The 22,804-nt window shown below is 40.7% G+C and overlaps 1 protein-coding gene across 1 annotated transcript in view; it reads left to right on the top strand.

Moving 5' to 3' along the window:
* p2rx3b (purinergic receptor P2X, ligand-gated ion channel, 3b) overlaps positions 1–22,804 on the top strand; it is a 37,154-nt gene that overhangs the window by 1,561 nt on the left and 12,789 nt on the right. The window contains exons 2-10 of the mRNA XM_085408954.1: positions 2,768–2,903; positions 2,982–3,053; positions 6,051–6,123; positions 6,259–6,352; positions 13,777–13,854; positions 15,698–15,839; positions 16,424–16,560; positions 22,206–22,299; positions 22,560–22,625. Of these exons, the coding sequence (XP_085265080.1) occupies positions 2,768–2,903; positions 2,982–3,053; positions 6,051–6,123; positions 6,259–6,352; positions 13,777–13,854; positions 15,698–15,839; positions 16,424–16,560; positions 22,206–22,299; positions 22,560–22,625 (892 nt within the window). The remainder of the gene's footprint in view (positions 1–2,767; positions 2,904–2,981; positions 3,054–6,050; positions 6,124–6,258; positions 6,353–13,776; positions 13,855–15,697; positions 15,840–16,423; positions 16,561–22,205; positions 22,300–22,559; positions 22,626–22,804) is intronic.

Below are 22,804 nucleotides of genomic sequence, written 5' to 3'. Positions count from 1 at the left end.
GCTTCTTGGTCTGAAAGTACCTTGAACATGAATTATTTGTAGTAGCCAGCAGGGGGCAGAATCCTCTGGTTCTGAAAAGACTTGTACATATTTTCCTGTGACTGTAGAGGTCAACAAACAGGATTGTCCAGTCCCACTGGCTAATGTCTTGCAATTAAGAAGTAATTAGCCTCTGAGCATGTGGTGTCCACACTTACCCTGCCTTTTTTTAATCACAGTCTCCAACACTGAGGTGCTGATGTGAACATTCTGAGCTTAGCTTCCTCACTAATGCTTTTCCAACCAGTTACTGTGAGAAGCCACTTTTTTTATGCCCAATTTCTGTTGGAGTCTCTGTCATGCTGGAAGCTAGCCATGTTTCCTCCTTCAAGCACAGGCCGGGGAGGACTGGTGGCAGCTATCTTTTACTCCAGCTCATGAAATAACCAAAGACCCAGACTGGAAGCAGGAGTTTACATTTGGAAGCTTGACTCTAAGCCTCGAATACACTAATTAAAAAACTCTAAAAATAGTTTTGTTTGTTGCTTTCTGTTGTTTATCCCCTTTAATCAGAGTTTCTATTTGAATTCTCTTTTACCTGATTTAATGCTCATTTCAGATAAAATAATTATAGTGGGTGATTAAATTTTCGTATAGGTACTGAAATCAACAGCCTAAACACTGCATTTAATCTATTATTAGACCCAGTTGGCTTTAATCACACTCTGGGCCTCATTCTGACACAAGGCATAGGAAATGGACATTAGTGAATACTGTTTAATGTCTGATCTTTTCTTAATAAAGTTTACATGTGCAAAAATGGACTACAAGAAAAAAAAAGAGAACCTCAAATCAGAAGTGCTTGACTTCCTTGTACAACTTACAGACACGGGCTTTAAAGCAGATAGCTCTAGAGAGCAAATGGCATCTCACTAATTTAGAAATTCGTTTTTTCTTTCTTTTTAAGGCCATCAGTGAAGATAGGACTTATTTATCACTGAGTGAAGTAAATGAGTACATCTCCAGGTTTCTCGTCAGAGCTGTAACCAGGCTGATGAAAACTCAAAGCGCTGTTCAGCCCAGCATTCCTTTATCCTTAAACAGTAACCACTCCATCAATTTCTTCACAGATAACATTTTAACCATTAAAGAAAGAAATATTGATGACCATCTCACAGACATTATGTCCAAAACTTTCATTACTACTGATATTTATTTAGACTCGTTTTCTTAGATTGTTTGAGTAATTTGATTACTTCCTCCAACATATCTTTTAGACCCCATTCCTACAAGACTGCTCAAAGACATCCCACCATTAACTAATCCCTTTATCTTAAATATGATCAAAATATCTTTACTCCCTAACTTCTCTTAATATCACGTGACCAGCTGTCTTATATATCTCTGACCTTCCTTTTATCAATTGTTGAACGAGTAGTTGTAAAACAACTGTTCATCTGTAGATATATGGTTTTGTTGAAGTCAGTCAGAGCTCATCACAGCACAGAAACAGCACTAGTGAAAATACTGAATAATCGTACGGCCTCTGACAGTGGACTCATGCCTGTGCATGTCCTGGTAGACCATCGCTGATCTCAACATTGTACTGCACAGATTAGAACATGCCGTGGGTATGAAGGCCACTGCAGTGGTTTGAATCATGTCTATGTAACAGACTCCAGTGTGTTTATGTAAATGTCTTCTTCACATACCGAGGTTAATTATGGAGTTCCACAGGGTTCTGTGCTGAGACCAGTTGTCTGGCCATCGTGGCTCAAGAGTTGGGAGTTCGCCTTGTAATCGGAAGGTTCTCGACAGTCTCGGTCGTTGTGTCCTTGGGCAAGACACTTCACCTGTTGCCTACTGGTGGTGGTCAGAGGGCCCAGTGGCGCCAGTGTCCGGCAGCCTCGCCTCTGTCAGTGCGCCCTAGGGTGGCTGTGGCTACAATGTAGCTTGCCATCACCAGTGTGTGAATGTGTGTGTGAATGGGTGGATGACTGGATGTGTAAAGCGCTTTGGGGTCCTTAGGGACTAGAAAAGCGCTATATAAATACAGGCCATATTTACATTATTTTACATTATTACTGCTATGCAGATGATACTCAGCTTTATCTGTACATGAAGCCATATGAGACACACCGATTAGTTAAACTACAGAAAAAAACACTAATAGATGAAGAAAACTGAACTGAATTGTTTATGCTAGCGATTCCTTCTTAGACTTAGTCTCTCCTACACCGATTGGCACATAGGATAACTAATGACTTCCAACGACTCCGGTCATTTGTGGTTAGCTCAGCTTCCCAGATGATGCCAACAATGTTCAGATCTTTAACATCTTCACTTCAGTCTACGACATGGTTGCTCAGTAGCCACTGATGCCTGTCCCAAACCCAGAGGTTAGAAGGAATGGGCATGCACCCCGTAAAAAGTTATCTTGCTACAGAATCAGCTCATGATATCTCGATGTTAGGGATTAGTAGACTCCATTTCTAATTTGATATTAGCTGCTGCTGTTGACTGAAGCCAAAACTGAGCATGAGTATCACGTTCTGTTTTTATTTATTTATTTAACATAACACAAAAGGTTTTTAACCTCCTAAGACCCCAACTCTTCCATGACATGTATTTTTAATTTCTCTTTGATATTTGGACATATTTGGGCCCAATGAATGTAAAAACAAAGAATTACCAGATTCTTTTTTAACCTTATTTTTGTTGTTTTTTTAAGTATAATGATGCTTATGATTACATTTTGGCATGCGTCACTCTCTATGTAATGTTTCAGATGGGTGTTTCTCACTGAGAAGGCCTACCAGATTAGAGACACGGCGATTGAATCCTCTGTGATGACCAAGGTCAAAGGCTTTGGAATCTACAATAACAAGGTTATGGATGTAGCAGACTACGTCACTCCTACACAGGTGTGTGTGTATGGACGAATGTAAGGACTGACTGAGTGAAGATGAGATACTGACAGACTGCATTTGTATCTCCTGCAGGGAGCTTCGGTGTTCTGCATCATCACTAAACTGATTACTACAGAGAACCAAGTCCAAGGATACTGTCCTGACGTAAGTCATCATCACCACGACTAACAGATCATCACTCAGTCCTGGGGCTCATTTACTTTACAGATACACAAAGCCAATGTTGGCTACGTGCTAGTTGTAAACACAATGCTTTCCCTTTTGGAAAAAGCAGTAGTATCTCACCCTGTACAAAAAAGGACAGCGCTCCATTACTTTAACCAGCTGCTGTGATGTGATATAAAGATATAAAGGAATTTGCTGCATTTCTAACTGAAGTCACGATAAAATATGACTCCTTTCTTATTGTTGGGGATTTTAATATTCATGTGTGCTGTCCAGATAAGCCCATGGTTAAAGACTTTTTGAATCTTACTGATTCCTTTAATTTAGTTCGATGTGTGTCTGCACCCACGCAACAGTGTGGCCACACTCTCGATCTGGTTTTAGCCTACTCATTGCCTGTTTTTAATCTGAAAGTCTCCGATCCTGTTTTTTCTGATCATATGCCGGTTCTGTTTGACATCTCTTTATCTAGAAATGAATTCAGGGGGCTTGTCCCTGCAAAGACATCTCGTTTGTTAAATTCTTCCACGGCAGCACGGTTCTCCACCTACTATAATCAGTTCTCCATTCCTGAGACACTCCAATACGTAGAGGAACTCAGTTTTTGGTTTCATACCACTTGTCAGACTGTCTTGGATATTGTTGCTCCTCTAAAAATTAAGCATCCTAAGACAAAGCTTGAACCCTGGTTGAACGATGAAACCCGTGCTGCGAGGCGTGAATGTCGTAGGGCTGAGCGGAGATGGAAAAAAGATAACTTACAGGTCTCTTTACAAAGTTTAAGAGAGTGCTGGGCCTTATATCAGCTTACAATAAAAGAAGCAAAGCGGAAACACTTTGCAAATATTATTATGGTGAATTATCAGAAACCACACATATTGTTTAAGTCAATTGAGACTATTTTAAGCCCTCCCTCTGCTCTTAGTTTTGAGCCTTCACTTGAAATGTGTGAAAGGTTTCTGCACTTCTTTATAAACAAGGTAGCCTTGGCTAGGGCGCAGATTATTTTGCCCACATCTGACCCCTCTGATCTTCCAGTTTGCTCAGCTGTCTTTCAACAGTTTGAGTCGGTTACTCTTGCTCAGCTACAGGAGGTGGTAGTTCATTTAAAGCCTGTAGGCTCACCTTATGATCCTATCCCTCCCCTTTTTCTGAAAGAAGTTTTTTCTACCATAGGTCCAACCATTTTAACCATTTTAAATAGCAGCCTTACTTCAGGTGTGGTTCCAAAGAATTTCAAAGATGCAATTGTGCAACCACTTCTTAAGAAACCTGGGCTAGATACAAACGCTGTTGAGAATTTTAGACCAATATCTAAGCTGCCCTTTTTATCTAAAGTCTTGGAAAAAATTGTATATGACCAATTGATCTCATACTTGAATGCACAAAATGTTCAGGAGATTTTTCAATCTGGTTTTAAAGCAATGCATAGCACTGAATCAGCACTTTTAAGAATTTTTAATGATATATTTTTATCATGTGATTCTGGTGAAAGTGTCATTCTTATTTTACTCGATTTAACTGCTGCATTTGACACTGTAGACCATGAAATTTTAATCTCACGTTTGGAGCAGTGTGTCGGTATAACAGGTGTGGCTCTGAAATGGTTCAGGTCTTACTTAACAAACCGAACCTTTTCAGTTTGCTTAGGAAACTGTGAGTCCTCCCGAGCTCCGCTGTCTCACGGAGTACCACAGGGTTCCATTCTGGGCCCTATCCTGTTGTCACTTTATTTACTTCCATTGGGCTCAATTTTTAGAAAACACAGACTCTCGTTTCACTGTTATGCAGATGACTGCCAGATTTATGTTCCTCTTAAAAAGAAAGATGGGTAGTCTGTAAATCGTTTACAAACATGTCTGGAGGACGTCAAGTCGTGGTTGGCGCTAAACTTTCTTTGTTTTAATGGTTCTAAAACTGAAGTAATGGTGTTCAGACCTGCCTCCACTGCTGTTCCGTGTGTTGATTTGCAATCCCTGAAATCATTCTGTAAACCAGAGATTGTTAATCTGGGTTTTAAAATGGATCCTGAGCTTAAGCTTGAAAGCCAGATTGGGTTGGTTGTAAGGTCTAGTTTCTTTCATCTGAGGCAACTGGCCAAAATTAAGCACTTTCTTACAAGACAGCAATTTGAAACAGTAATCCACGCTTTTGTAACCGTTCGGCTGGATTACTGTAATTCTCTTTATTTTGGGGTGAGTCGGTCTTCTGTTTTTCGACTGCAGTTAGTCCAGAATGCTGCTGCACGCCTTTTAACTGGCACTCATAGATACGAGCATATCACCCCAGTTTTATATTCACTTCATTGGCTGCCCGTGCATTTTAGGATCCATTTTAAGATGCTTTTATTTGTTTTTAAATGTTTGTCCAATGCTGCCCCTGTGTACCTCTCTGAGCTTCTTCATCCATACATACCTTCCCGGTCCCTCAGGTCGGCAGACCAGCTCCTCCTGAGTGTGCCCAGGACTAATCGTAAGCTCAGAGGGGATCGGGCGTTTGCTGTGGCAGCACCAAAATTGTGGAATGAGTTGCCTTTACATGTTAGACAGGCACCTTCCTTATCTGTTTTTAAATCACGTCTTAAAACATATTTATTTACCTTGGCTTTTAGCACAGCAGGACTTGTTGATGTCTCTTAATACGTTTCTTATTAATTATATTACTTTTAATTTTAAGATATTTTATATGTAATTTAAACTGTTTCCTCTCTGTTTTATATTTGTAGCACTTTGGTCAACATAGTTGGATGTAAAGTGCGTTATAAATAAAGATGCTATGCTATGCTATGCTATGCTATGTGAGTGGATTTAGAGAGACGTCGGTGTCAATACAACTGCTGCACATGATGAGAAAATTAAAAATTAATTATAAAATGTATGCACGTATTTGAGGGATGTAAAAAACTAAACACTGTACTGTAAAACAGCTGTGATGCAGCTTTAATGTTCTCTTCACATGTCACTGTATTTTATCCAGAGTGAAAAAAGAAAGTTTCTTTGTACAGACGACAGAAACTGCACAAAGCACATCAATAAGCCGGCAAGTTATGGTGAGATACTTTGTCTTTATCATGCAGTAACAATATTTCACGTTAAAATGATCTGTTGATGACTAGATTTATGTGCATTAATATGTTGAAGTGTTTTACTTTGGACCTTGTACCTGTATTTTCTTTTCTACTCAGGAATTGCTACAGGGAGGTGTGTTCCTTTTAATGCCATGATCAAGACGTGTGAGATTAAGGGTTGGTGTCCTGCTGAGATCGACACCATCAAGCCGTAAGATGATGCTCTGCATGTGGTAAAGAGCTTTTTAGTAGTGATGTGTCGGTTGCAAACGACACGAGCCGGATCTTTGAAGTGAACGATGCTCCTTATCGCGAGCCATGGGGTTTTTCTCTCTCTCTCTCTCGCACTTTTTTCCGCTTCACTCCGCATGCAAGCCGTGTGCTTTGCACTGGGCAGAGGGGGGAGGGGCAGTAGTTACACTCGCAGTAGCACAGGAACAGAGCGGGAGGGAAGGAGAGAGAAAGAGAGCCAGGGACAACAACGTCACATTAGAAAGGTATAGTAATCATCCACAACTATTTTCAGTTGCAGATGATAAAGGATTCAGAAAGTTTATTCATGCAGGTCCATATGACAGAGAATATGCATCTTCTTTTTGTTTTCATATTATAATTTATATTTAATTGTGTTGTGGTTTGCAGTGTTTTGTGTTGTTTCACTTTAAATTTGTTTAAAAGGAAAAAGCTGAAAATTTTAATAGTTAAAAGTTGAAATGTGAATAGTTGGTTTTTGTATTATATGATTTATTTATTACATTTTATGTGGATTGAATAAATAAAAGTATATTTACGGTACCCTAGAGACAAAGCACATACAAACTCCAAAACATGTAAAAACTGTACAAAAGACAACAGCGGTGCTCCAGAATGCTGGGCGCAGTGGTGAGCGTTTGTTACCTAGTGGCTACACAAGCCAGGAAGTACCAAGTTTGTACGTGCTTTTTGGAGTTTGTACGTGTTTTGTCTCTAGGGGGCACCGCATATATTTATATATAAACATACATAGATAAAACCACTTTTTCTTTTACATTAGTAATTCCTTTTGTGCAAAATTTTATATTATTGTTAATAATAAATTAATTAAAGCAACAAAACAACCTGAAGAGCCGGTTCGGAGCTGAAAGAACCGGTTCTCTAAAAAGAGCCGAAAATCCCATCACTACCTTTTAGCAGGCTTTCCCATATGGAAAAGATATTTATAAATCTTATAAAGTTTGTATCTGTCTTGTGTGAAACTTGTACGAAAAGCATACAAGAGTGAAAACAGATATAAGATCCCTAGAAAAATTTGATAAATGAAACTTGTATGTTTTGGATACTTCCTGGAACAATATCTGAAAGTAATGAGAAAGTGGCCACATGAGTAAATCATATAAGCCTTATATGATTCACTATATGAAGTAGGCCACATCTGATGCAAGTTTTTACTATTCCTTTTCAATTCAATTCAATTTTATTTATATAGCGCCAAATCACAACAAAAGTCGCCTCAAGGCGCTTCATAGATACAGAGAAAAACCCAACAATCATATGACCCCCTATGAGCAGCACTTTGGCGACAGTGGGAAGAAAAAACTTAACAGGAAGAAACCTCCAGCAGAACCAGGCTCAGGGAGAGGCGGGGCAATCTGCTGTGATTGGTTGGGGTGAGAGAAGGAAGACAGGATAAAAGACATGCTGTGGAAGAGAGACAGAGATTAATAACAGATATGATTCAATGCAGAGAGGTCTGTTAATACATAGTGAGTGAGAAAGGTGACTGGAAAGGAAAAACTCAATGCATCATGGGAATCCCCCGGCAGCCTACGTCTATTGCAGCATAACTAAGGGACAATTCAGGGTCACCTGGTCCAGCCCTAACTATATGCTTTAGCAAAAAGGAAAGTTTGAAGCCTAATCTTGAAAGTAGAGATAGTGTCTGTCTCCTGAATCCAAACTGGAAGCTGGTTCCACAGAAGAGGGGCCTGAAAACTGAAGGCTCTGCCTCCCATTCTACTTTTAAATACTCTAGGAACAACAAGTAGGCCTGCAGAGCGAGAGCGAAGTGCTCTAATAGGGTGATATGGTACTACAAGGTCATTAAGATAAGATGGGGCCTGATTATTTAAGACCTTGTATGTGAGGAGCAGGATTTTGAATTCTGGATTTAACAGGAAGCCAATGAAGGGAAGCCAAAACAGGAGAAATCTGCTCTCTCTTTCTAGTCCCTGTCAGGACTCTTGCTGCAGCATTTTGGATTAGCTGAAGGCTTTTCAGGGAGTTTTTAGGACTTTCTGATAATAATGAATTACAGTCGTCCAGCCTGGAAGTAATGAATGCATGAACTAGTTTTTCAGCGTCACTCTGAGACAGGATATTTCTAATTTTAGAGATGTTGCACAAATGGAAGAAAGCAGTCTTACATATTTCTTTAATATGTGCGTTGAAGGACATGTCCTGGTCAAAAATGACTCCAAGGTTCCTCACAGTGTTACTGGAGGCCAAGGTAATGCCATCCAGAGTAAGAATCTGGTTAGATACCATATTTCTAAGCTTTTCAGGGCCGAGTACAATAACCTCAGTTTGATCTGAATTAAGAAGCAGAAAGTTAGCGGCCATCCAGGTCTTTATGTCTTTAAGACATTCCTGCAGTTTAACTCATTGGTGTGTGTTATCTGGCTTCATGGACAGATAGAGCTGGGTGTCATCTGCATAGCAGTGTAAATGTATGCTATGTCTTCTGATGATGCTGCCTAAGGGAAGCATGTATAATGTAAACAGAATTGGTCCTAGCACTGAACCCTGAGGAACTCCATAATTAACCTCAGTGTGTGAAGAGGACTCTCCATTTACATGCACAAACTGGAGTCTATTAGATAGATATGATACAAACCACTGCAGCACAGTACCTGTAATACCTACAGCATGTTCTAATCGCTCTAATAGGATATTATGGTCGACAGTATCGAACGCTGCACTGAGGTCTAGCAGGACAAGCACAGAGATGAGTCCACTGTCAGAGGCCATAAGAAGATCATTTGTAACCTTCACTAAAGCTGTTTCTGTGCTGTGATGAGCTCTGAAACCTGACTGAAACTCTTCAAATAAACCATTCCTCTGCAGATGATCTGTTAGCTGTTTGACAACTACTCTTTCAAGGATGTTTGATATAAAGGAAGGTTGGAGATTGGCCTATAATTAGCTAAGACTGCTGGGTCTAGAGATGCTTTTTGAGTAAAGGTTTAACTACAGCCAGCTTGAAGGCCTGTGGTACATAGCCGATTATTAGAGATAGGTTGATCATATTTAAGATCGAAGCATTAATTAATGGCAGGACTTCTTTGAGCAGTTTTGTAGGAATGGGGTCTAAAAGACACGTTGATGGTTTGGAGGAAGTAATTATTGAAGTTAACTCAGAAAGATCAATTAGAGAAAAAGAGTCTAACTTAACATCAATGGTACTAAGAGTAGCTGTAGATAATATTACATCTGTGGGATGATTATTGGTAATTTTTTCTCTAATGATAAAAATGTTATTTGTGAAGAAGTTCATGAAGTCATTACTAGTTAACGTTAAAGGGATGGTTGGCTCAACAGAGCTCTGACTGTTTGTCAGCCTGGCTACAGTGCTGAAGAGAAACCTGGGGTTGTTCTTATTTTCTTCAATCAGTGATGAATAGTAAGATGTTCTGGCTTTGCGGAGGGCTTTCTTATAAAGCAACAAACTATTTCTCCAGGCTAAATGATGATCCTCTAAATTTGTGACACGCCATTTCCTCTCCAGATTACGAGTCGTCTGCTTTAGGCTACGTGTTTGAGAATTATTCCACAGAGTCAGGTACTTCTGATTAGAGACCTTAGTTTTCACCGGAGCTACAGTATCCAGAGTTGTACGTAGTGAGGAGGTGAAATTATTAACAAGATAATCGACCTCTGTTGGGGTAGCGTTCAGATAGCTGCTCTGCTCTGTGTTGGTACAGGGCATTGAAGATGATAACAGTGGGTGGATTATATTCTTAAACTTAGTTACAGCACTTTCAGAAAGACATCTACTGTGATAAAGTCTACTCTCCACCACTGTGTAATCAATTATTGTAAATGTAAATGTTATCAGGAAATGATCAGACAGGAGAGGGTTTTCAGGAAACACTGTTAAATGTTCAGTTTCTATGCCATATGTTAAAACAAGATCTAGAGTGTGATTAAAGTGGTGGGTGGGTTCTTTTACATTTTAACAGAAGCCAATTGAGTCTAATAACAGATTAAATGCCATGTTGAGGCTGTCATTTTAGCATCTACATGGATGTTAAAATCACCCACAATAATTATTTTATCTGAGCTCAGAACTAAATTAGATATAAAGTCTGAGAAATCAGACAGAAACTCTGTGTAAGGCCCAGGTGGACGATAGATGATAACAAGTAAGACTGGTTTCTGAGTTTTACAGCTGGGGTGGACGAGGCTAAGCATCAGGCTTTCAAATGAATTAAAAGTCTGTCTTGGTCTTTCATTAATTAATAGGCTGGTGTGAAAAATTGCTGCCACACCTCCCCCTCGGTCTGTGCTTCGAGATTTCTGATAGTTAGAATGACTCGGGGGTGTTGATTCATTTAAACTAACATAATCATCCTGCTGCAACCAGGTTTCTGTAAGGCAGAGTAAATCGATTTGTTGATCAATTATTAAGTCATGTACTAACAGAGACTTGGAGGAGAGAGACCTAATATTTAATAATCCACATTTCACTGTTTTACTCTTTGGTACAGATGTGGATACTGTATTGTTCTTTCTTTGTAATTGTTTATGTTTAAGTTGTTTGTTGCTGGTTTTTAGTTTGTTTTTTGTCTGTTTGGGAGCTGACACAGTCTCTATGGAGATGGGTTTTTGGGGGGGTAGCAGGAGAAGAGAAGCTGCAGAGAGGCGTGTAAGACTGCAACTCTGCTTCCTGGTCCCAACTCTGGATAGTCATATTTTGGGGGGTTTAATAAATTTGTCCATATTTCTAGAAATGAGAGCTGCTCCATCCAAAGTGGGATGGATGCCGTCTCTCCTAACAAGACCAGGTTTCCTCCAGAAGGTTTGCCAATTATCTATGAAGCCCACATCGTTTCTGGGACACCACTCAGACAGCCAGCAATTTAAGGAGAACATGCGGCTAAACATGTCACTCCTGGTCTGATTGGGGAGGGGACCAGAGAAAACTACAGAGTCCGACATTGTTTTAGCAAAGTTACACACCGATTCAATATTGATTTTAGTGACCTCCGATTGGCGTAACCGGGTGTCGTTACTGCCGACGTGAATTATGATTTTACTGAATTTATGTTTACCCTTAGCCAGCAGTTTTAAATTTCCTTCAATGTCGCCTGCTCTGGCCCCTGGAAGACAATTGACTATGGTTGCCGGTGTCTCTAGCTTCATATGTCTGAGAACAGAATCACCAATTACCAGAGTTTGACCCCCGGCGGGTGTGTCGCCGAGTGGGGAAAAATGGTTAGACACATGAACGGGTTGGTGGTGTACCTGGGGCTTCTGTTTAGGACTATGCTTCCTCCTCACCGTCATCCAGCCGCCCTCTTTCCCCAGCTGCTTGGGGTCTGCCGGGAAACAGCTAGCGGGGCCTACGCTATCTTCGGCTGCACCAGCTACAGGGGCCTGGCTAGCTACGGGTGAATGAAGGGTGCGAAGCCGAGTCTCCAATTCAGTAATCCTGGCCTCCAGAGCTGCAAATATGCTACATTTGTTACAGATATCATTACTGCTAAAGGAGGCCGAGGAGTAACTAAACATCTGACACAATGAGCAGGAAAGTGCAGGAGGGACAGGTGAAGTAGCCATGGTGCTAACGAGTCGGCTACGAGCTAAGCTAAGCTAGCGAAACACCAAAGACACAGTGAGCTGGTAGGCGTACACCCGCTCTGACTGCTATGCTTATAAAAACACTGACAGTGTGAGAGGTCGGATGATCTGATATCCTCGTGTTGGTGTTGTTCCCAGACCATCATGAAAATGTTGTTCCAGGTTCAACATTGCAAGTGACCAATCACATTGTTGTGACGTTATTCCTTTGCGCGCCAAGCCATTCGTGAATTTATGAAATTCCAATGTTGCAAGGACAATATTAATTCTGCTTACTGTTTATTAAAGGGTTACGGTTAGGGTTAGGGTCAGGGTCCGTTGATCGGCGGACAGAGGCGGTTTCACGCAGCTTAAGTACAGTTTTTTGTTTTACGCCGGTTTTTCCCGAAGTCGCAAAGGTATGACGTCACAACATTCTGATTGGTCACTTGCAATGTTGATCCTGGAACAACATTTAGTATGATGATCTGGGAACAACACCAACACGAGGATATCAGATCAACCGTGAGAGGTCACAGTTATCCTGATAGCAAGAACAATTCTGCAACACTATGATCCATGACCAGTGAGACCAATGCTCACTGGTCAGTGTTGAAACTGACCTCCCAGCCCATTGTTCCTTCAGTGCTGCTAGTTTCAGTCATCATGCAAATGTCCCGTTTATAAGGTTGGAAACCTGCAGTCAGCTGAGACTGAAGATGAAACGTTTCTCAAACATCCAGATGAACAGAATCAGAGACAAGTTTTATAAATCACTACCTTTGGTCCACCAGTGTAAACGAGGGGGGAAAATAGACTTTTAAAAAAAATATTTCAGCACCCCTACTGTAGTGTCTGTAACACTATTAAACTGCAGTTTTGTGTATTATATTTTTCTAGCTTTATTTTTATAGAAATGCAGAGTTTTGTTGGCCGATTCTGTTTTCCAACATTTTTGTTAGTGTGACCAACCAGTTTGTGTTTATACTGGTTTTCTTTCTAATAACTAGAAGGAAATATGCTTATCTTTAGTGTAAGGTATTATTTTCATAGCTAAAGTAATGATTAGAATTACAACTTTGCCAAACTGCAGCAGGTTATAGATTTTTCTGCTTTCATCCGTCTTATTTTACCTCACCCAACAAAAGCAGTTGCAGCAGATTTATGTAGCAACATTTGTATCACATACCTACAAGATGCCTTAAAAGATACCTGTTTCTCTTTTTCATTCGTGTCTTTCATTTTCCTCATAACTGGATCCTTTATCTCAGGGGCGGGGCAATCCACTGTCCTGCAGGTTTTAGATGTCCCCCTGGGACGGCACACCTGAGGCTTGGAGTTCCCCACACCTGCTTTATCTTTTTGATTATTTGTGCTAGCCTGTGGCTGGCTTCAAGCTCCAGCTTTAGTTTTAGCCACTTTGCATTTTTTAGCAATTAAAATAACCATGTTCAGCTGCATGAGTATAATATCTGATTAGGTTTGTTCTTATGAACATTATCACAGTGGTTCCCCTGCATTTTACTTTGGTCTGTGCATCTTCACTCACAGTGAAGAGCTTCCACACTAAGGACATATCAGTGCGTGCACGGCTATTTGCATGGGCTGCTGCGTGGGTGCTGTGCATGCATGAAATGGATGAGCTAATAATTGGACAAGCATGATACAAGCGAGCCGGTCACCAGCCGAGAACATCGTCCGGTTCTCGTCCCCGGCAGTCAGTCGGTGCATTTTTTAATTAAATATATGTTAAGTAAATTCTGTCTTTCCTGTGACTCTGTGTGACGTTTTCATGTTTGTCTGTTCTCCCCTATGCAGCACACCAATGATGGAAACAGAAAATTTCACCATCTTCATCAAAAACAGCATCCGCTTCCCGACCTTCAACTACACCAAGTATCACACACCCTTATATGTTGACATTAAGGCTCGTCTGTAACATCTGTTTGTTTGTTTAACAAGGACAAATTATTCTGTTTTCACATTATTGCTCACTTTAATGAAGAAATGTTATATTCAGACTACTGAGTTGTGAAGAGAACGCTTTATCCCCGATAACTGTCACTCTGAATGCACTGGCACTAACACTGGAGTTGACATTTGCAAAGCATTCAATGCAAAACACTGTCAGCTCTGCATTCAAGCCAAGGATGCAAAATGAATATGAATCAGTGTTGATATAACTGCACAGTACCGCCAATTTAAAGGGAAAATTAAGGACTGTGAATAGATGGAGAGATCAGTTTCACTGAGCAGGAAAGGGTTCTGCTGTTTTTGCAGGGATGAAACCCCAACAGGTGACATTAATTAGCTAGCATTAGCATCTGTGTAATTCACTGTTTCACTCATGCTTCAATGTAAAGTGTAATGTTAGCCAAGCACCAGACTGAGCAACGGCAGCCTGCTCTGACAGGATGAGACACACTGGCTAATTCAGTTGAAAGCTGTTATGTCGTTATCACAGAGAAGTGTGTGCTACAGGAGGAGTCTCCATCTTTGTGCATACTTGTCACGTCTCAGATCATCAGACACATTTTATATTAGCCAAAGATAACTTGTGTGAATACAAAATGAGGTTTTTAATGATTGTTTCTTTTATAAATGTAACAAAACCGTTCAAAACTGGCCTGTGTGGAGAAAATCGCCCACTAAACCTAATAACTGGTTTTGCTACGTTGGCAGCAAGGCTTGGAATGAAGAGTTTGTGATAACTGGTCACACTAAAGCATCTCAATCTGGCAGAAGTCGGGAATTTGACTTGGTGTTCAGAGAATGACTTCCTGGTGTGTTTTGGATGTCCTGCTTGCACCGAGTGCACAGCTTGTTGGCTGAATAGTCTGCTTCAGGACTTTTTGGTAGTGACCAGACCATCACACCACCATCACCACTATGTTTGATGTGTATTTTACAAAATGCACATCATACCAAACCTTTAATGGGATGCAAACCTTCCAAAAGAAATACAATCTTTGCACCACCCCTTGAAAATTGCTTTGTAACCCTTTCCACACTGACAGATATCAATGACTTTGATTCTGAGCTGTTTCTTTAGGTACTGGCATGCTGCTGTTTGAGAACTCTTAGGCTACTTCACTTTGTTAGACAGGTAATCAGGTAATTTCTTGAATCAACAGTTCTGGCTTTAATCAGATTTGAGTCGAACAAAGTGAACTCTGCTTTCCAAAAGAAGCGGTTAACCACAGTAGTACATAATCGAACAACATTTATCCTCCGATTAATAAAATCATGACTTAAAAAACACATTTTGTATTCAGTCAAGTTATGTTTGTCTAATATTACATTTTTTGATGATCCGAAACATGCAAGTGTGACAAATATGAAGCAACTTGAAAATAAGAAAGGGGGCAAATACTTTTTCATGTCACTGTATCTGTTCAGAGTTAAGCCACAATTATACTTTTGTAAAAGTCAATCTGAAAATGGCACAATTATAGTTCAGAGACGCTTTGGCATGTGGCCATTATGCACAGCTGTAGCATGTACTTTTTGGTGATCATTTGGTGACATTACTGAAGTCATTTGCAAACCAAAACATGCAGTAATATTTTAGACATTTTCATTTAAGACAAAGGACTTTGTACCAGGCCAACTGAGAGGAAATGTACTTGTCCAAAGGGCAGGTGCCACAAAAGTTAGTGTCGAGCCCAGAAATGATTAAATCTTACTGTTAGAATGATTGTCATATTTAAGGCTGACATATTGATGTGTTTGTTGGCAGAGGGAACTTCCTTCCTAACATCACGAAAAAATATATCAGTGAGTGTAACTTTGACATGGTCAACAACACCTACTGCCCGATCTTCAGAGTGGGAGATGTCGTCCGCTACGCCCAGCAGAACTTCACTAATCTGGCAGAACATGTACAGACCAAGCCTGTGTGTGTGTGTGTGTGTGTGTGTGTGTGTGTGTGTGTGTGTGTGTGGGGGGGGGGGTGTCCACTGGTTTTGGTGGGATTTTACCAGGATGGAAACTGACTTACGAGTGCTGGTTAGCTATTGCTTTACTTCAGTTTTATGCAGCCCTAACTATAAGCTTTATAAAGAAAAAACTTAATAAAGCCTAATTTTAGAAGCAGATGAGGGACTCTCTCCTGAACACAAACTGAAAGCTTGTTCCACAGGAGAAGAGCCTCATAGCTAACAGGTCTGCCTCCCATTTAACTTTTAGAAACTCTAGGAACCACAAGTCAGCCTCCAACCTGTTTGGTAGTGAATAGTCTTTAAGAGGCTTCATAGTTTCATAGTGCAAATGCAAACAGAAAGCAGACCTTAAAAGTAGTTCTTGGAGGAGCTGCTACCAGGTCGTTGCCCACAGGTGCTGCAGGGAGTCAGCTGAACTAACCCAGTGACTGAAAAGGAAGTCGTTTACATGTGTCAAAGTAGCAAGACTGGACCTGAAGTGATTGTGTCACTTACACAATAAAGCCTGTATGTACTTCTGTCAGGGAGGAGTGATTGGAATAAAGATCGGCTGGATGTGCGATCTGGACAAGTCGGATGACCACTGTAACCCCTCGTACTCATTCACCCGACTGGATGCTATGTCACAGAACAACACTGTCTCACCTGGCTACAATTTCAGGTATTAATGCCAAGAAATATGCAGACTCTGACTGACCATGAAACTCCACATTTACAGAGGAAATATGAGACTACTATAAATATCAGAAAAATCAAAATCTCTGATTTTCTCAGCTGCAATTATAATCAATCAATCAATCAATCAATCTTTATTTATAAAGCACTTTTCATACAAAAAATGTAGCACAAAGTGCTTTACATAGTTAAAAGCAGCCCACCCCACCCTCCAACTCACTCCCCACACTCTCATTAACATAAATGATGTGAATACACACATATCTCCCCCCCCACCCCACCCACCCACCCACACACACACACACACACACGCACACACACACACTTAGAGAGTGAAATTGGGCTGGGCACATATGAGCCAGGTGAGGAAACACTATCACAGGGAGCCGTCTGCACCGGGAGCCGGTCACAGACCTCCAGGCTGGGCACACAGCAGGAGGGAGGCGCAGGAGCCCCCCAGCCAGGCTGAGAGGACCCCCAGAGCCCCAGCAGCCACGGTCGATCACAGCCCCGGTGCAGAGAGCCCCCTCCGAGGAAACACTGGAGATATGCCACAATAGGATATATACAGGGTAAAAAGATAAAATAAATAAGAACGGGATACAATATAAATATAAATAGAGTAAGAAGATAAAAAAATGGATAAGAATAAAATCAATAAATATTAGGTAAAGCCTGAATTAATAATAGAATAACAGGATAGAATAAATAAGCATAAAAAATAAATAAACGCTAAGTAAAAGCTAAATTAAAAAGGTGGGTCTTGAGCCTGTTCTTAAAAACATGTACGTTCTCTGCGGCCCTGAGCTCCTCCGGCAGGCTGTTCCACAGACGAGGACCATACCACTGAAAAGCTGCCTCTCCGTGAGTATGTGTCCTGACTTTAGGGACAATCAAAAGGCCAGCACCAGAGGACCTCAGGGTCTGCGAGGGCTCATATGGTAAAAGCAGATCTGAGAGATAAGAAGGCCCAAGACCATTAAGACATTTAAAAACCAATAAAAGAACTTTAAAATCGATCCTGAAACACACGGGGAGCCAGTGCAGCGATTCTAAAACCGGTGTAATGTGGGCCCGCCCTCTGGTCTTCATCAGCACACGAGCTGCAGAGTTTTGCAAAAGTTGTAAAGTTGAAATATTCTTCTTAGGAAGACCAGAGAGCAGGGCATTACAGTAATCAATGCGACTGGTAATAAAAGCATGGATCAGCATCTCCGTGTTGCCCCGAGAGAGAATAGGGCGGACTCTGGCTATATTTTTTAGATGATAAAATCCAATTTTGGTTACATGTTTAATATGTGGGATAAAACCAAGCTCAGAGTCAAAAATAACACCCAGGTTTTTCACTTGTAGCGAAGGACATAGTGAAAATGCCTCTAATTTAGACAAGAGTTTCTCTCTCTGAGCCTCAGGACCGACGATTAAAACTTCAGTTTTGTCCTGGTTAAGCTGTAAAAAGTTTTCTGCCATCCAAGATCTTATATCCAAGATACAGTTAAAAAGAGCATCCATTGGTCTGGTGTCATCAGGAGACACGGAGATGTACAGCTGAGTGTCATCAGCGTAACTGTTAAAGTTATAACCACTGTTAGGAAACTGGTAAATAGACTGGTGCTAATATAGGTATTTCCTACTCCAGTTAACCACCCGACACAAATTCATTCAGTGCTGTGCCTAAGCAGCACGTCTAACACTCACACATGCTCATTTATCCTCTGATGAATGCATCAGTATTCCAGTGTCTTTAGAACAGGTACTGTCAATATAAATGCTGACAATTGGAAAAAGACACAATTCATTAGACAGTTTAAAGTTTTTAGACAACAGAAATTACAACCAACAAATGTACGGTCATTTACAAGATGGTAGGTTTGATTAGGAAAGTCAGCGTGCAGACAAGGTGTTTGTGCGGAGGACCCAAATGCAGATGCATGGAGGCGGGGTGCGTTCAGCAAAAAGCAAGCTGTTTATTGGCTGATGATGAAGATACCAAGTACAAACATAAAGTTCACAAAGGGAATTTAAATCTTGGACAATCCTGGGAACAGTGAACAGACAAACTGACAAAGGCCAAGACAAGTGTGGAGAACACATCACAGGTGAACTAGACTGCAGCAGATGAGCCAAGGGAAGCAAAAACTGAAAACAAAGCACCACGACAACAGCTCACTAACATCCAGCAGGAAATGTGAAAACTGAAATCCTGCTGATATTTAGGGCAGATCAAGCCTAACCAGACTGCAACAGCCTGATGAATCTGTTTGTGTTCCATGATGCTATAAAAAATGGATGGATGTGTGCACGTTCACTATAATGCTGCACTTCTCTCTGGATAAGCTGGACACCCGATACTTTAAGAGTGCCTCAGTTTTCTGTTGCATGTCTTGACTCTGGAATAATTAACGGAAGCTGTGAGAACTTTGAGGACTGTTCTAATATCTGTCCTTCAGCCTGCACTGATATCTTGGACTCCACTCAGACTGTCTGCGCTAAGCCATTGTCAGAGCCATGGTTCAGTGAACATAGGTGCACCCTTAGACATGATTGTAGATGTGCTGAAGGTAGATGGAAGAAGGATAGGATGTATGTTTCTATAAAGATACTTAGGGACTGTCTCTCTGTTTACCAAATAGCCACAAGCCTAATCATATCATCAGTACAAGTAATAATGTTGGAGCTTAGTATGTGTGAGGCAGTAGGTGACGAGACACAAGACCTAATAGCTGAAACTTGGTCAGTAAAAAATGCCAAAAAAATCGTCAGTGTTCCTCCTGTGTGCTCAGCTGTCTTGGAGCAGTTTGAGCCTGTTTCCCTGAGTTAAGGATCCGTGGTAGTTCATCGCCTAAGATAATCACACTGCCCATCAGATCGTCTCCCCCCAAACCTCCTTAAACATAATTGGGCTTTATATCCAGAAATTAATTGACACTTTGTGTCCCATCATTTTTTAAACAGCCTCTTCTTAAAAATCACACTGTGGACCCAACTGTTCTGGTTAATTACAGGCCAATCTTGAAGCTCCCCTTTCTTTCAAAAGTTCTAGAGACAGTGATCTGCTTACAGTTGGAGGCTCACCTTGATCTTAATGAGATCTCTGAAAAGTTTCCGTTTGGTTCTAAATCACTACACAGCACTGAGACAGCACTTTTGAATGTTTTAATGACATTTTCTTAACTCTGGGTTGTAGCAGCCCTGCTGCCCTCTTGATGTTGAGCCTTTTATCCTTTCACTGTAAGACAAATGTTAAAAACCTCGGTGTGCTGTGATGCTTCCTTCAAACTGTGTAGGCAGGTGAGTGCAGTAGTCCGATCTAGCTTTTTCCATCTGAGACAGGTAGCCAAGGTAAAGCCAGACCTTCCAGCTAATGTCTTTCAGTGTGTTATTCATCTCTTCATTATGTGAAGATTACTGCCATTCTCTGCACAGGCCTCTCTTTATCATCTCCAGTTGGTCCGAAATGCCGCCGCTTGTCTGCTAACTGGCATTAAAAGGAAGGAGCCTGTGACCCCAGTGTTGGCCTCTCTACACTGGCTTCCTGTTCCTCATAGGATCCAAATTTAACTTTTTGTTTTTAAATCACTGAACAGTCGAGCCTGCTCTTACCTGTCTGAGCTCCAGAAAGAACCACGAGGTCCAGGTCAAAACTAATGCTATCCATTTCACAGTCTTAAATCTGGTGGCAACAGAGCCTTCTCCGTGGCAGGTCCCAGACTCTGGAAGAGTCTGCCTCTACATATTAGATCTACACATGTTTGGGTTAGCACACACTGACCCAAACCTCTCTTTGTTTTAACAGCCTTAGTCATTGTTGTTGTAGTTGGTTTTTGTGTCTAATGGTTTTATTCCTTCTCTTTTATTGCATCATTTTTGTGCATTTTAATTTGTAAAGCATAATGTGCAGCATGAGCAGCACTGTGGTAGGCAGTGAGCAGAGGGCCCAGTAGAGGACGTCAGGCCCTCAGGCCACGATCATGAAATCCATTTCTAATTGTTTGGTCTGAGACATTGACACTGGTGGCCTGCTGGAGGGCATCCTGTAGAGCTTTGGACATGCTCATTTTCTTTGTCCTTGCACAAATGAGGAGATATCAGTCCCCCCGATCGGTTAAAGGCTTCTACAGCCCCGTCCAACTCTCCTAGAGTAACTCCCTGTCTCCTGGACTCTCCTCCATGCTCTTGAGACTGTGCTGGGAGACACAGCAAACCTTCTGGCAATGACACATATTGATGTGCCATCCTAGAGGAGTTGTACTACCCGTGCAACCTCTGTAGGGTCCAAGTATCTCCTCATGCTACCAGTAGCAATGCTCACCCTATCCAAATGCAGAAATACTGATAAAACAGTCAGAAAAGATGAGGAGGGACAAATGTCAGTGGCCTCCACCTGTAAAACTATGCCTGCTGATTATTTCATTAACACCAAAGCTGCTGAAACTGATAAACTCCTTTGGTACTCAACTGACCAGGTAATTACCTCAGAAGTTTAACTGACTGTACTCTGATAAAAACTGTTCTTTTAATTGTATTTTGGAGCAGTATATTTAAGTTACGATAAGGTACGATCGTGGCTCAAGTGTTGGCAGTTCGTCTTGTAATCGGAAGGTTGCCGGTTCGAGCCCTGGCTCGGACAGACTCGGTCGTTGTGTCCTTGGGCAAGACACTTCACCTACCGCCTACTGGTGTTGGCCAGAGGGGCCGATGGCGTGATATGGCAGCCTCGCCTCTGTCAGTGCGCCCCAGGGCAGCTGTGGCTACACCTGTAGCTGCCTCCACCAGTGTGTGAGAGTGAAGTGAAATTTATTTCGGTCAACAACACAGATTATCATTTTACATAAAAGTACTCAATCATACAGCCTGTGGCTTATAATTATCCTATCCTTTACCCCATAGGAATAATCAAATCCTTAGCCAAGAAAATAAATAGCATTGACAAATAAGTTATATAACAGTTTGAAAATAAATCAATGATAAATCAAGAAATGAAATCAACACAAAGTTATTCATCAAACCAAATTTCCATAAGCTTGAATGATACCAATTTGTAAATTCTTCCTGAAAAATGACAAAGAAAAACACATCTTCAGTTCATCATTAAGTCCATTCCATAATTTCACTCCCAAAACTGGCACATCTATACCTAACATTGGTTTCCACTTTAGGTATTTCAAACTTATAAGACCCCCTCAAATCATATTTTCCATCTCTTAGTTTAAACATACTTAGAATACAAAGTGGAACATTCTTTTTCATCACTCGATATATCATTTCTAAAGTTTTACAATACATAATGTCCATGAATTTTAACATAGATGATCCTACAAAAACTGGTTGGTGGACTCCCTATACGCAACTTTATTTATTATTCAGATTGAATGAATAGTGGAATTGTAAAGCGGTTGAAAAGCACTATATAAATGCAATCCATTATTATATGTGGCCAAATAGCATTAAGTAAAAACTAGCTTTAATTGTGGCATATAAAAACAGTGTTTGATCTTTGTCTAATCATATCTACATGTCTACAAGAAATGTGTTTTTTTGTCTTGTTTTATTGATCATTCATGAACCTTCTAGTAAATTGAACAGAATAGATGTCACTATAAGAATGATGTGATGTTTCTTTCTATTTAGATTTGCAAAGTATTTTAAGATGGAAAATGGGACTGACTACCGCACTCTGGTCAAAGCCTATGCTATCAGGTTTGACGTCTTGGTCAATGGAAATGTGAGTGTGTAGTTTCACTGTCAGTTCACTGAATAAAGAAGTTTACATCCAGTTACCTTTATTTCACAAACACATTAATGATACAGGAATATAAATATGTGTGTAATTTTTTAAAATATATTTTTAAATGATACATCTATAGTCTTGATTGTCATGTTTCTGTTGTTGTTTGTGAATAAAAGAAGAAAACACAAAACACCAGGACTTTTTTGTACCGATCTTCTCCAGGAAACTGAACCTGACTCACTCTTGTTTTGCAGGCAGGAAAGTTCAACATGATCCCTACACTCATTAACATGGTTGCAGCCTTTACATCAGTGGGAGTGGTGAGTTAACGTTTAGATTTAATCAAATCGTTATAAATGTTTAATTCAGGAGTTTTGTTAAGATTAGTCAATTCTAAAAAGCAAAAGTTTTCCTCTTATCTTTTTCTACCCTTTAAAAAGGAAAATGGAAAGCCTGACATAAAAAATTTTGGTCTAAGAACTGAAGGTGGCTTTGAAGC

Source organism: Rhamphochromis longiceps, linkage group LG6, assembly GCF_057381845.1.
Source record: "Rhamphochromis longiceps isolate RC_006_pf linkage group LG6, R_longiceps_female_GT1.1, whole genome shotgun sequence".
Lineage (NCBI taxonomy): Eukaryota > Metazoa > Chordata > Actinopteri > Cichliformes > Cichlidae > Rhamphochromis > Rhamphochromis longiceps.
The sequence above is the reverse complement of the archived record's forward strand: the minus strand, read 5'-3'. Positions and strand labels throughout refer to the sequence as shown.